This window comes from Calonectris borealis, chromosome 15 (genome assembly GCF_964195595.1).
Source record: "Calonectris borealis chromosome 15, bCalBor7.hap1.2, whole genome shotgun sequence".
Lineage (NCBI taxonomy): Eukaryota > Metazoa > Chordata > Aves > Procellariiformes > Procellariidae > Calonectris > Calonectris borealis.
Window position 1 is genome coordinate 10,412,073 of NC_134326.1, and position 15,241 is coordinate 10,427,313.

At 38.7% G+C, this 15,241-nt stretch overlaps 1 protein-coding gene across 9 annotated transcripts in view; it reads left to right on the plus strand.

Moving 5' to 3' along the window:
- PWWP2A (PWWP domain containing 2A) overlaps window positions 1-15,241 on the plus strand; it is a 45,061-nt gene that overhangs the window by 14,448 nt on the left and 15,372 nt on the right. For 4 of the 9 annotated variants that reach the window (XM_075164152.1, XM_075164154.1, XM_075164157.1 and 1 more), the window contains one exon: window positions 4-2,832. In XM_075164152.1, the coding sequence (XP_075020253.1) occupies window positions 4-1,684 (1,681 nt within the window). In that variant the 3' untranslated portion in view covers window positions 1,685-2,832. Of the gene's footprint in view, window positions 1-3; window positions 2,833-12,780; window positions 12,900-15,241 lie in introns of those variants that run through there. The other 5 variants (XR_012675894.1, XM_075164158.1, XR_012675893.1 and 2 more) reach the window with 4 other exon arrangements.

Sequence of the window (15,241 nt, forward strand, 5' to 3'; positions counted from 1 at the left end):
AAGGTTTGGACCCCATGGAATCCCTGTGACCATATTTCCTAAAAGGGAATACAAGGATAAACCGGAAGCCATGCAGCTCCAAAGTAAACCATTCCAAGATGAGGCACAGGTGAAGTGTGAATCTAATGCTGCAGTCCCAGATGACTCTTCTCTCACGCAGCCATCAGAACCTAGCATAGCTAAAAGCCTATGGACTTCTAAACCACCTCCTCTCTTTCATGAGGGAGCGCCATATCCTCCTCCTTTGTTTATCAGGGACACGTATAACCAGTCAATACCTCAGCCTCCGCCCCGGAAAATTAAGCGGCCCAAGCGTAAAATGTACAGGGAGGAACCCACTTCTATCATGAATGCTATCAAACTACGACCCCGGCAGGTCTTATGTGACAAGTGCAAAAACAGTGTTGTTGCAGAGAAAAAGGAAATAAAAAAAGGTGGCAATGCAAGTGACTCTTCAAAATATGAGGATAATAAAAAACGAAGAAATGAGAGTGTGACTACTGTGAATAAAAAACTTAAGACTGACCATAAAGTGGATGGAAAAAGCCAAAATGAAAGCCAGAAAAGGAATGCTGTGGTCAAGGTTTCAAATATTGCCCACAGCAGAAGCAGAGTAGTTAAAGTTTCCGCACAAGCAAATACTTCAAAAGCGCAGTTAAATACAAAAAAAGTTCTCCAGAGCAAAAACATGGATCATGCAAAAGCTCGGGAAGTCTTGAAAATGGCCAAAGAAAAGGCACAAAAGAAGCAGAGTGCAACCTCCTCTTCCAAAAATGCACATTCAAAGGTCCACTTCACGCGGCGTCTTCAGAACACCAGCTCAGGTTCCCTCCCACCCCGATTGCGTTTAAAGCCACAAAGGTATCGGAATGAAGAAAATGACTCTTCTCTCAAGACAGGACTTGAGAAAATACGGAGTGGCAAGATGGCAACTAAGCCCCAGTCTCGCTGCTCCTCCACCCGCTCAGCAGGTGAGGCCCCTTCAGAAAATCAGAGCCCCTCAGAAGGCCCTGAAGAGGCCAGCAGTGAGGTTCAGGACACAAGTGAAGTGCATGTAACTGTTGATCAGGATGAACACCAGACATTGGGCAAGAGAGGCAGCAAAAGCAATATAACGGTTTACATGACCCTTAATCAAAAGAAATCTGACTCTTCCAGTGCATCAGTTTGTAGTAGTGATAGCACAGATGATTTGAAATCTACCAACTCTGAGTGTAGCTCTACTGAAAGCTTTGATTTTCCTCCAGGCAGCATGCATGCACCTTCCTCCTCCTCCTCCTCTTCAAAGGAAGAGAAAAAGCTCAGTAATTCCTTGAAAACGGAAGTCTTTTCCAAAAACGTCTCTAAATGTGTCACACCAGATGGCAGGACCGTATGTGTAGGGGACATTGTTTGGGCCAAGATTTATGGCTTCCCTTGGTGGCCAGCCCGTATTCTTACCATAACTGTGAGCCGGAAAGATAATGGCCTTTTAGTTCGACAGGAGGCTCGTATCTCGTGGTTTGGCTCCACAACAACATCTTTTCTTGCTCTTGCACAACTATCCCCCTTTTTAGAAAGCTTCCAGTTGCGCTTTAATAAGAAGAGAAAGGGTCTTTACCGCAAGGCCGTCACAGAGGCAGCTAAGGCTGCTAAGCAGCTGACTCCCGAAGTTCGGGCCCTGCTGACACAGTTTGAAACGTGAACATGGAAAGTAAGGTAGGCAAGAAATCTGGAGGCTCCACAAAATTCATAGCCTAGTTAGAGCACTACCATGAAGGACTTGTCAAGTCAGAAGTTGCACTCGGTTGACTGCTCTTTTTATACTAAAGTTGTTCCATTTGTAGCGGTTTCTTGACAGTTAAACAAATTGAACATGCAATCAAAATTAGCCTAAAGTGAGAACTTCAGTATTTTTCAAGTGAGAATTTTTTTTAAAGAAAAAAACTCCTCAAACACCCAATGCATAGGAGCCATAGCCTCAGCTGAAAGGCAGCTTATTTGCAGGGAATTTTTTAGTAGTTTCTACCCAGTATATAACTAGTTGCTGTGTGGCAAAGGGTTAACACAAGGGATGAAAGTAGTAGCTGTGACTTTTTTTTTTTTAGGTGGCCCATCAGGGAAGTGTAGAAATGTGAGCCTTGTCTAAATGGTCTTTAAAGATTATTTTAAATAGTCTCTAACGTATTTAGTCTGGCCAGTGCAAATTGGTTCAAAGCATGCTTAAACATCTTAAGGAGGCATGCCCCAATCCACATAGGCCAGTTTAAATGGCGTTAGAAGACTTGCTGAAATTTTTAAGGAAGAAGAATTCATGTAACTTAAAGACCAGATTAAATGGGGTTTTATCGTAGTGACCACTTAAACACTCAGCCTTTCTATGCACATGGGGGCACAAATGTAACACTTCAGGGTCTGAGAAGCTGAGAGGGATGCCTGTAGCTCTAAGACAAAGCTGAGAAGTCACTCAGTATTTGGGATCAAGGGCTGTTAATGCTGCATAGGTGTGAATCATAACTTCTGGTCTTTCTTCCTGAAGAAATCTTTCAGGCCATTTGCCTGGAGGTTTAGATTAAGAGAGGCTTTGTTTTGAATGTGTAAATAATTGATTGCTGAAATTGGTCAGATTTTCTCCTGACTGGTTGTTCCTAAATTCTTAGGATACGTCCTAGTAAATTACACTTTGTGAATTGTCAGATGTGTAATTGTTGCATTTTGGATGTATCTAACTTCATTTTTTTAATATTTCCGTTTAAGGTATCTGTTTGCAGGTCAGAAAATGAGAATATGTAATTGTGTAATGCTCTGAAATGTAAAAAAAACAAACTGTAAATAAAATTGACTAAATCTGAATTATTTGTGTGTGTTTCTCAAAAAGCTTTGAAAAAAATCCAGGATGTTAGAGTACTTCATATGTATGCCGTATTTAGAGGACACCCTTTTAAAAAGTAAATTGTCCTTTTTCACGCATTCTTAAAGATAACTGCTTGATGTAAAGTACTGTTGGTATACTTCAGTCTTAATTTTGAGATTAAGCAATTATCTGTCCCTTTTGTTTCAAAACTAGCTCTGTAGAGGGCTTTCTGTAAAGTTTATTAAATTTCTCCCTTAATTAGATTTTGTTCCATATATTTGAATAAAGACTGTGGATAATGTCACTTAATACAGTGGGGAAATGTTTTCAGTTTTCTCCATCTATCAAAACCTGATCAGACCCATTCTCCACTGCTACTTCAGCTTTTCTTGCATGTCTTTTGCTCAATGTTGGGGCATTTTCATGCAACTGACTTCACATTTTTTTTTTTCCTTCTAGTTTTGGTCCTTATCTGACCATGTGAATTACTGTCTCTTCTCCAACCCACTCCTGTTTCAGCCTTGCAATGCCTTGTGAAGAATCTCTCAGCGTTCATCCCAAAGCAGTTTTCGTCCTGTTTTTTCCATAATTGCCCATGTAGGCAACCATGACAGATGTAAAAATTTAAGCTTAGACTGAAATGAGATTTTAAACAGACATGAAAATGGGGGTAAGGATTTAATCATCAAACCCTTAAAATCTTTTTAACTTAAGATTAAATTTCATGTGTTCATGATACTGCCTGGTCTTTCCAAAGCATTTCGTTTCTTTTTACCTTTTAAAATTATTCTGTTGTGCCCACAGAACTATTGGAAGTATAAAGTGTCAAATACATGGCCGTTCAAATTTTCCTCGAGTTTACGGTCATTTCTGTTAGGTGCTAATTAAGCTTCTAAATATACCAGCTTTACCTTGGCATTCTAACAGTTACCAAAAAAACCCACTGGTCAATGCTTTTTGAATGTGATAAACACACAATAAATTCGTAATGTGGAGAAAAAAAATTGAAAAAAAAAAAAATCCTGTTTCACATCTCTGTATTCTTTCCTGCAAACAGAAACAGTTACTCTATTTAAGTAAATAAGCCGTACTTTGTTATTAAAGCAGACTGCTTTTTGAAGTCAAGAACCCATACAACGTGATTTAGATGTCTACACTAGTTCCTTGAAGTTTAGAAGCTCAAGCGAACTGGTTATAAGTTAGGTGTTCTGAACCAAGTAGTGGTGAAATCAATATTGACATTGTTAATTTTTCTTTAAAAGACCTGGAAGCTTTGTACTCTTATCTCTTAATTTATATAAAGTTAGAATAGCACGAAAGCATACATAGTCGAGGTTTGCTCAGGTGTTCACTGGTAAGATGGGAGAGCAACAAGTATGAGAGGGGTTTCTTTAGATTGTTTTATGTTCAAAAGAACTGTTTATGAAAGGCATTTAAAGAGTCTTAGTTTTGATTTCTGGCTGATCAGTCTTTTAAGAAGTCTTTCCTAAGTTGTATAGTGAATGTGCATTATCGCTTCAGACTTAACATGTTTCAAAACAAATAGATTTTTTTTTTTAATTATTCTAAAAACACCATGTTACATTAGGTTGACAATATTCATGATACTCGTCCATGATTTTCCTTTCACTCTGAAGTAGCTAACACTCTAGATATAACAGAGTTTACAGTGGAGAGAATGTTGGGCTTAATGTAAAGTCAGGTTACAGTAAGTAACCTTGGTTATGGTAGTATGTATGCTGCACGTAGATTGAAGACTTGGGCAAAGCTTAGTGCTGTTTTAGCTATAAACTGCAAAAAAAACCCCACTTTTATGTGCCTATCTGCTCCCAGCAATGCCTACACTTTGAGTGTGGACTCCTGTTCTGGCAGTCGAGTACACATCCGGTATCTCTGAGTTAGCTTGACAGTTTAAATGACTTATCAAATAAGTCATGACAGGAGCACGCCTGTACAGTGCCAGGATAGTGCATCCGCGTAATTAAGCTGTGCAACTGTCGCAAGCTGCCTGTGTCTTGAGAAGACAAACAGCAGCAGGAAGAGTGACTGTTAGTTTTCTATCAGCTTAATATAATAAATTGCAAATGATGACTTTTTGAATTAATGAAATTCCTTGGTGTAGTTGTTGAATATGTATGGTCTTTCAATTTAGGGGGGAAAATGTGACAGGTGGTGATGAGTTTCTAATACAAGCCTACTTTTCCTTTGAAGATCTTTAGCTTCAGTTAAAATGTTTTTGGAGAGAGTAGTTATTCCAAAACTTACAAAGATTTCCTTTAACAGGAGTGAAGGTGAGATCGCTTCATGAGTGAAGCTAGAAGCAAATGTGAAATGCTTGTGTGTCTCTGAAGTAGAGTTCTACAGGAGATTGAACAAATACTTGTTATTTTTCTAATGAGAGTTGTAATTTTATGTCAACACTTAAATGAGATAATCATCTCTGATTATATGGTATTTTCTTTTAGACAGTGCTATCTTTAGTTTGAAACCTACATAACTAACAGCTACCTCACCAGGAGGGGTGTGTTTAGTGGGGGTGATGTAGGTCAACTCTGCAAGGCTGAGAAGACTTTTTTTCAGCATGTTGTAAAATACTTTTTTGTTTTTTTTTAAAGTAGTTTCTGAATGTGATTAGGTTTAAGCACATCAGTGGAAGTGAAGAAGGGGTAAGAGTTGCTTTTTGCATTGCTAGCCTTAGGTTTGTTTCTAGTTAACTCTCTTAAGTCCGGAAACTGATTTCCGTTCATGTCTTCTATAAGCTCTTGCTAAAGTTGTCAGAGTAGAATAGGAGCATGAGTTTTGGAAAATAAACCTTAGTAGCTAGTCCTCAGTAGCATTATCATCTGTCCTCATGCGTGTTCTGCAAAGTACAGTGTAAAAATAGAGCTGCCTTCTTGGCTGAAGAATTCTGGAAAGAAGGAGGCTGACAATCAGTGAAAGGCTATTTCAGTTCATCTCTCTCTTTGTAATTGTATTCTAATAAATGCCTACAGGAATAAGCAAATTCAGTCAACGCAACGGGATCACTACACTAACTTGTAGATAAACACTGTGAACTGGAAGTTGAGTAGAGTGCGCTTATGATTAAAAGGGCAGTAAGATGGCAGTGTTTTGTGTCATAAGCTATTCGGTAAAAGTGTAGGTATACTATTTAAAAACAAACTTCAAAGTGATCTTACAGAACAGAGTTCATAGTGGTTGAAGGCTGAGGTGCTTTCCATTCTTATTTTCAGTTTACTTTTTAAGGGTATAAATAGAAAGCTCATAGGGAACCTGAAGGAAAAGAGAGGAACTTGGTGTATTGAGCTAGATGTGATACTGGAAGGAGAACTGTGAGTTGGCTGTTGGAAAATAATACGTTACTCTGCAAGTTCAGTAGAAGGGAGTAGTGCTCTCCTGTTTTAGAGAGCTTGTAGGAGACTTTTGGTGAAATGTATGTCCTTGTCTCACAGTCAACTGTTTTAATTTCATCTAGGATCTACTTCACCCTTGGGGAAATGGAGTGACTTGCTACAGGATTTTGTCAGTTTAAGCTGTGCTTACATTAAGTGTGTGTGTCGTTTTGGTTTTTTAGGATAGGATATAGTAGCATACCTTTTAGGGATATAGACAGGCTATGCTCGCAATAATATAGTTAAATTATCCCTTTAAATAAAATAAAGTATCAATAACAACAGAGGTTTTGCATAACTAACTTCCTTAAAGCTTCTTCTTACATGACTGTAGTGATCAGAGATCATCCACGTTTAACATCAGGACAGGTAGAGGCCCGTAGCATTAAAAACTTTTGTAGTAGCTGTCAAGCTATTTGAAGATCCATTAGATCCAAGCTTGTGAGATGTGGATGTAAGTATTCAGCTTCAAATTATTTGTAATTGTAATGGGAAGAACATCCGTTTTGATACATGTCCTTAACAATTACGATGGCATGTTCCTGTTCAACATTTAAAATACCTCAACTATTTTGTTCTTTGTGATAACTTCGTATTTTAGTTTAAATAGTTCCCTCCTATGGTGTCATCCTGTTAGTGTATTTATAGACTGTGGCCATTTAACTAGATAAAATAAGATCCCCTTGTAAGATGGCTTTTCTATTCCCTGCTCATCCTGCTGGCATTTTTATGCACCTGTTCTAGTTTGAACTCGTCTTTCTCTGACATCGGTGGCAAGAACTGTTTATGATAATTTAGATAGGGTTTTATAAAACTCTTATAACAGCAGTGATTCTTCCTAAGTCAGAAATATCTCCGATTATTGGTTTTTAATTGTTAAGTCCTAATAGCAGCTTATAGTTTCCTATGATTTACTCATACATTTCAGTCTTTCTTCTGTAATACCTGGGATGTGTATACCAATCCAGACTGTAATTTAGGTTAATTTATACATTTTTTTCTTAAATTAAACTGACACAACTGCCCTTCTGTGAACACAAGGCAAAATAGCAGTTTCCAGGCATGGCTGTGGAGACAGTGATTTGGTGACTGGCTTGCTATCACGCTTTTTCCTACACAGTTTTCCTGTTGCTACCAGATTCAGCAGTTGGGGATAACCCTCCCTGGGGCAGCGCTGGCAAGCTCAGTGCCAGGTACCGATTGTTGAAGGGAACTCATCCATGGCTCCATTTTTTTCCCCAAGAAAAAGCAATCAACGTTCTTGGTGTGAAGTAGGATAAGCAGCAGCATGGAAAATGATTGTCATTGATAAGACCAGGGCTTTTATACCTTAGAAGACCTGAGCCACCTTGCGCATCCAATAAGGAGACAAATGGGAGTAAGAGATGGTCTTGCGTGCCTGCATAACCTTCCCAGATAGCTTCTGTACGCACAGGGCTGAACACTGATCTCCTGTGCTTGTGCCGATGGAGATGTGTAGTCTTTGTTCTTCTCTACCTACCTACCCGTGGTCCGAGGAGATAATGTTAACGACACAGGCCGCAGGTATAAGTTGGCGCAGGGAACAAATCAGGATCCCCCGTTGCGAGTTTAAATTAGGGCTTTGCTTGTTCAGTGTGTGAAGACAAATGGATCTGTGGGATTTATTTGGGCTACATGTTTGAGAAGTTATTTTCAAAACCAGGACCATGCGTATTTTGAACAACTGTAATGCCAATGATTTTATTCCTCAGTCCAGAGAAGGAAGAAAGGACTGTTGGAACTGAGGATATTAGAGGTCTGCAAATACCTGCAGGATCGGTGCAGAGGCAAAGAGGAAACACACTTCTGTGTAGTTGCAACTAGGACAAAAAATAATATTTAAAATTATAAGACAGAGAGGTAAGATTAGGCACTAGAGTATTTATTCCAGTTGTTATAGTGAAACCCTGGGTGTTGTTTGGAGAGTTGCATAGTTTTCGTAATTACAGGTTTTTAAAAACAATAGATTAGGCTAACCTCTGTCAGGAATGGGATAAATTCATCCTGCTTTTGGGCATGGGATAGAATAGATGATCTATCCTGATCCTGTCTCGGCTCTGTTTTCTGTAATTTTGTTATTAACAATTCCGATTTTGGAAAAACAGAATCTTTATGGAAATATCTATATAATAAAGGATTCTGCCTCACGCATCCTGTTCACCGTCATGCAGGAATCACGCTTGGTATAATGGAGGTATGGCCTTCTAACAATAGAGTTTTAGCTTCCATGTCTAGTAAAACTGCACTGCATCTCCTGCCAGGGGCCTCTTCTATGCAAAATCATGTTTGGATGACATCATTTATATAACATGTCAACTTTAAATTAGTTGGGTTTTTGTTTGTTTGTTTGTTTGTTTTAAATAGATCTAGGTCAGTTTTCATGTTTGCTTAGTAATGGTTTTGATGTCAAATATGCAATATGAAAAAAAAATATTCCTATACGTGCCAGCCATGTGCTATAAATCTGTGATTTGGAAGGCAAGCTGTGTTCTCACTAGCTTGTTACCATCACTAAAAGATTCTATAACAGAAATGCAGCATAATTCTGGTGACAGAATTGTCCTTGCCTGTTTTTAACAAGTGCATAAAGGGGACGAGGGTACTTGCTTTGTCAGTAAGCAGATACAATTCCAAGCAAATGTTTACTTAAATGCTAATTTTGCATCATTTTTTATTTAGTAACATTTAGGATTTTTGTTTGGCTTTAGGAAACACGAGTGTTTAATTTTGCTTCTGCAGTGGTTCAGAATTTTAAAGCATATGATGCCAGTTTTGGTAATTAGTAGCTCTGGTGAAAAGGAACTGAATCCATAAAACCTGGATTTTTCACAGAAGTTTAGTTAGGGTTAGAACCTCAAGCTGCTCTGTATGACCTGATTAAATGCTTTAGTTGACACATAGGTATCTGTATGAATGGCATTTCATAAATAATTGTGGACTGTTTCAGGTAATCTGGTTCTTTAGTCATCTAAAACTGAAGTCATCTTGATACTGATTTTAGTAAGGGGCGTATCGTGGCAGCTTTTCTAAGACGTCACCACTAATATCAGCCCTAAAATCAGTTAGTACTTCATACAGGAACACAGAGGAATGTGGTAAGGAACACATCCTTACGTTTGCTAGTACTAGGAATGGTCTAGTTATTTTTGCTCTCCTGTTGGTGACACGTGTGGAACCTCAATTGGAAGGTGACTGATGACAAAGTTGTGTTCTTTTGACCATCTGTAGTGTTTGTTTAGTAGGCAGAGATTTTGATTCTGACACACAAACTTTTTTTGTTTTGGTAAAAATACCAAGAAATGTGTTTGCTAGGGTCTGTAATAACAAGTTGCTGAAGTCTGAGCAATAGGAGAAGGAAATTATTATCAGGTTACTCTTACTGGTTTCATGATGCTCATTTGACTTGGACGTCATGAAAGACATTGGGAATGTCTTTGTGAAAGCTCCCAAATCACTCCTGATTCCTGAGTCCTTCAAGAAAAACAAGAGAGAGAAGGCTTAGTACTAAAAATAGCCCCGCCCCAACCTTTGCTCCCAACAAAAGAAAAAAAGCAAACCTGTTTTCCTACGTTTTTGCTAGGGAAAATAACAAACGAAACTAAACAAAAAAAACCCAAACCAAACCAAAACCAGATTTTTTTTCTCTCTACAAGTTGCTGTTAAAAATTGCAGCTGAAGGTTTTGAGCATTGAACTTTTTTTGGTTGGAATATCACATTAGCAATATTTGATTATTTTCAGGAAAAAAACAATCTTTCATTGTGATTTTTCAAGTGTTGAGGGATTTAGGGACCTAATCTCTTCTGATACATTTATATGAAATAGCTGGTTTTGGCAGGGTTTTAGAAATTCTTGATACTGTGTTATATATTTCAGGGAATTAGGCATGTAAACTGAAGAATGTGTTACTGCTCTTGGTTTTCCTTGTAGTTGAGGCCCTGCTGTTGAAGATTGTCTTGGGCTGTAGCGGAATGCAACAGTTCTGCTTGCTTTTTAGTAATTCATTATCTGGAAGAGAAGCCTATTTTAACTCTTCCTAACTAGTTAAAGTTTGAATCTGTAGCAGCAAAATAACATATGCTGGTTCTTCTGTTACATAGTTTTGCATATAGACAAAGTATTAGTCTCTTAAAGAAGTTGCATATATGTTACTGTAACTATTTTTAAATTTGGGCTCTCTACTTTAAGACCTATGTATCTTCTCCTTCACAGTATGTGATGGGAGATACTGCTGGTTTTACTTTCCTTGTCCTTCTGGGCTGCCTTTTCTTCCTCCTGATGGCTGCCTGTTGTCTTTCTGCTTTTCCTTTGAAGGGAAAAACAAATACTTTCAAAGGCAGTGCTTCTTTTTGGACATAAGTGAATACACAGGATCGTGAAAATTTTCACATTGAAAAAGTCAGAATCCACATTACAGTGATGACTCCTAGGAAAGCGGCTGTGTAAAATGCAGTTGCGTGGGGCAGATGTTCATGACATTAGTGGTCAAAGGCCGTAAGCCATGTCAGTGCTTGTCCTAACACACGTGCTTACATTTATGGCTGGTGGTAATTTTTATGATAACTCCATAGTCTCCAGCAGTTGAATGAGACTGCTTCAAAACAGAGTCCAGACTGCTGTGAGGCTACTGTACATCACTGGAGAGCCGTACCCTCAGAATTAGGCTTTGCTGTCACTGACCTACAAATCGTGAATTACACGATGAAGTGAATGAACTCGCTGAATGATTGATAAAACAGACGACTTGCTGCATTCACAAGGGCTGGGGAGTTTAATGACGCGGATATTGAGCTGACGCAGGTGGCTTGCAAGTGTAGAAGCGCTGTCTGTGAGGACCCAGGGACACTCCATCCTTTGTGGAAACTCCGCTCTTTGTCCCTTTTGTTCTCTGGGTCGCTGGTCCCTGCTCCGCATGGTTCACACCAGGGAAATCCGCAGGGTAAGAAACATTCCTCCACAATACAAGGAGACTAAGATATGTGACTGCACGTGTGTGGCTCTATTTTTCAGTCACTATATCTGAGGAGCCTAATCTTGTATACTCCTGCCTTAAACCTTTTCTATACAAAACACTGCTATTGATCCAAATAAAACAATATGTAAAACAAATTATATTGTAACTGGGCAGATCAGACATCCCCTAATCAGTTTTCATACCTTATAGCAGTCCAGCCCAAGGTTATTCCTCACTGGTCTGGGCTAAATCCGTATGCAACACTCTGAAGTCAACTTCACTGTGACAATACAAAGGTTCCCATAGAAAATATTTCATATTCATTAATTTTGCCAAACACACAGGTAACAAGTGTATGGTTAGTCTGTATTGGAATAGTGACATTCTGGAATAGTTAGAAACACTCTTGAAATAAATAAACCTCTACTTTTTTAATCTACTTTTTACCCTGGATTTTTGCCTCCAAATCATAACATCCATGAGAGCGACTGGTCTGTTTGCTCTTTCACCTTCTCTAGTCTCAGTTTTCGTCCATCTTATAATCACTTCAACAAAGATTATAATGCCACTGGCAAGAAGGCTTTGAATTTCAGTTTAAAGACTGTGTGAGCGACCAAATGGGAACAGTTTTTATACTACTTGTAATGAGAAGAGAAAGAATGAGAAGCAAAATACAAAGAAACTCCAACATACTCTGCAACTGCGAGTCATCTGCTTCTCTTTTAAGCAAATTTAATTACTATAATAAAGAAATTCTTAGTAGTTTGACCATAACAAACGCAGTGTACACACAGTTTTGTGTGAAGATACAAAGCCAGAAGAAGGCACAATCTCATCTTTATGGTTTTTACCTAGAGGGGAAAACTGGTGTCTCATCTGAATCATGCCCTAAAAAGGGGAGGAATAGCTGGTGGTTTTCACATTTTAGAAAGCAAGAAAAAAAATCTAAGATGTGGAAGAAAGTAATGATTAACTGGATTTGGCTACCCGTTGTATTGCTGCAATGGCAAGTCGTCCGCCTTGCTGTCACACTTGTTTGCATTTTTCAGTACACGAAAAAATCTGGTTTATCACAGGCTGCATTGCACGATGACTGTAAAATGCTATCAATATGGAATAGATAGTGCCCTACGTTTGCTTTTTTTACTCTAAAATACAGTAAGGTCATAGTCACCATGAATTATAATCCATTGCTTCAGTTTCCACTTATTCTAGGTAGTTACTTTGTCCAGTAAAATTTCATAGTATCACTCTGGCTTTGAGCACCAAGTTCTTCGGTGGGCAGTAAGTGTTTGCGTAGGTGTTTCTATAGGTAGATACTTTGTTTTGCTGTCTGCTAGTTTGTTTGCTAAATGATGTGTAATTCCCCTTTAACTCTGCTGGTAAAGTCCAGTATAAGCTCAAAAAAGTTAGTACCTGATTTTTCTGTGAGTTTTTAGCATCTTTTCATGGTATGCTGTTTTCTGAAAAGCAGAAGTAGTATACCCGGTAAGAATTCAGGCAGGCAGGGAGGTTAATTGCTTTCTTTTTTAAACCATCGTCAATTCTTCACTCCTGTTAACTGGATTTTTTCTACCATAGGTCTCAACAAATGGCAGCATTTTACATCAGACTGACGAGTCCTGCTGCTCCCTTGCAGTGTCTGACAGACCACTGTGGATTCAGACTGGGGGCACTGAAGTTATCAGTGAAATTGGCAGGTCTGTCTGGTTTAAGCCCTGCCTTAAGTGAAGGGTGCACTATGCTATCAACTAATAATATGCAAAGCAGGTTAGGACAGAGGTAATGAGCTACCTGTTATTTTGTTTCCCTCTTCTATTTGAACACTTCAGATACAGCTCTTCTCCCTGAGCTAACCTGATGTCAGGATTGATACATACTTTATTGAAAAGATCCACACTAAGTTTCTCTTTAGGCTTGCTTCTTGAAGTTTGCTTTACATGATCAGATTAAATAACTTGACAGGTATAATGTAAAGGTAGGAAGAAAAAAAAAAAAGATTTTGTCTCCTAAACCAGCAACCCTCAAACATTTTTGCTATGTGGATCACATCTTAGTAGGGTCTACCTTGTGGGCAGGTCATCTGCAGCTTGTGATTGTAGGCACGGCTTCCTGCCTTTGCTGATGTGTAAAAGTAAAATTAGGAAAGAATTTAGTAACATTTTAGTCTTTTTAAAGAAGTTCAGTACCTATAACAAGGAAAAGAATTGAAAATGCGAGCAGGAAGATCTCAGTGAGAAACTCACAGATGACATATGGACCAGAGTTAGGGAGCCACTCTTCTAGGAAAATGAAATTTGTTTTCTTCGTTCTTTTTTTGTTGTTGTTTTTTGTGTTTTTTTTTCCTTTCCAAAGCCCTGATCTGAGGGAGGAACACTTAACAAGCATGCTTAACTTTCAGTGTGTGCCTAAGTCTGTAAGGAAATTTAAAGTGCATGTTTAAAGCCAAGCAGATACTGAACATTATTGGGAATTCTAGCCCAAATATGTATTTACTACTTAAATCTGTCATGGATGTATGCATCTCTCTTGTATCTCTTTTTGACACGGAGAGGAAATAGGGCAGTGAGGAGAACCTACAGTTGCTGTAAAGGGAGTTTGATTTACATGAAGAAGGCATGATTCTTACTTTATTAACATTTAAAAGTTTGAACCAGTACTATATCGTTGCATTAGGTCTGGAATTAAGTATTCGATATGCATTGGTTTCAGTTTTTATAAACTGAGATTTGCTGCTGATAAAACAGAAGACTGGACTATAGTAGAGGATAAAGACTAGTTATGTTTCTGAAGTCACTAGGGATGGCGTGTAAACGTCAGTGGGAGAAGTGAAGCTCCTGGTGCTCGCTAAGGATATTCTGGAATCTCTCAATGGTAAGAATCGAAGAGTAAAAGAGAGCTGTAGGAACTGACTTGGGCAGGAACACGAGTGCCAGGTTTGTAACGAACAGACTTTGCCAGGTATTGATTCTGAAAATCACTGCAACTGCATGGATTGCTAAGTTGGTAGATGGGGTGTGAAAAGTAAAACTGCCTGCCATCGGAATGAGGGAACACCCGTGCTGAAGTGAACTGGTCGTTTCCTTAGACCTAGTAGTAGTTGTATGCACGCTCACATAACTGAACCAAACTATTGTCCTCTTTTATGCCTAGATCACAGAAGTTTGCTGGCTAGTAATAGTGTCACTGAGGCTTGAATTTGGAAGTGCAGGTGTTTGAACATACTGGCTGAACTGTCATCCAGCTTTTTATGGGCGCTTTGATATTTCTGAGTAGCGTCTTGTTCTCTGACATGCTATAAAAGCTGCTCTTTGCAAGACTTCATGGATACGTGATGCTAATTTAATATTAATCTTATTCTGGAGAATTTCTTATTGGTTGTATGCTTTAATACCCAATATTGGTTGTTTTGCAGCCTGGAATACTGTGGTGTTTAGTTACCTGCACCAACAGTAAGTACTATTGAATACAGTGGAACTTCGTCTAGCATCGTTCTCTTTGTAGAGGCTCTGCAGCTTTATCTCATGCATCTTGGAGTGGACCATAGCTAAAATAGGTTTAATTATATACCAGTTCTGAGTATCATACCCAAATGAGGACCTATTGGGTATTGCTAGTCTACTGTCAGCATATAGCAGCCCAGTGCATCTTTGCCTGGATCTGTTAAATTTCATGGTTAGTCCTCATTGCTTCTGTTCCAACTTTCCCAAAATTTCATTCCTATTTTAGTTCCACTGCATTGTATAGGATATAAAATGAATTATTTTGGGGGGTTTTATGTTGTCCTTTTGCGGCACAGTGAGCAACTGAGCAATTGAGAAACTCCATAGCTATCCCCTTTGTCTTCCCTGCCTCCTCTAACGGTAGGACCGTTTTCACAAATTCCTCTCTCCGACTTCTGATTTTTTTATATTGCTTTTGAATATTATTCAGAAGAGTTGTGTGTCTAGAAAGAACTTTAGCATTTTCCTGCCCATGCTATGAGTCTCTTTTTTAAAATTCAGTTGTGTTATTCACAATGCTGTGGTCAGTACTGGAAAAT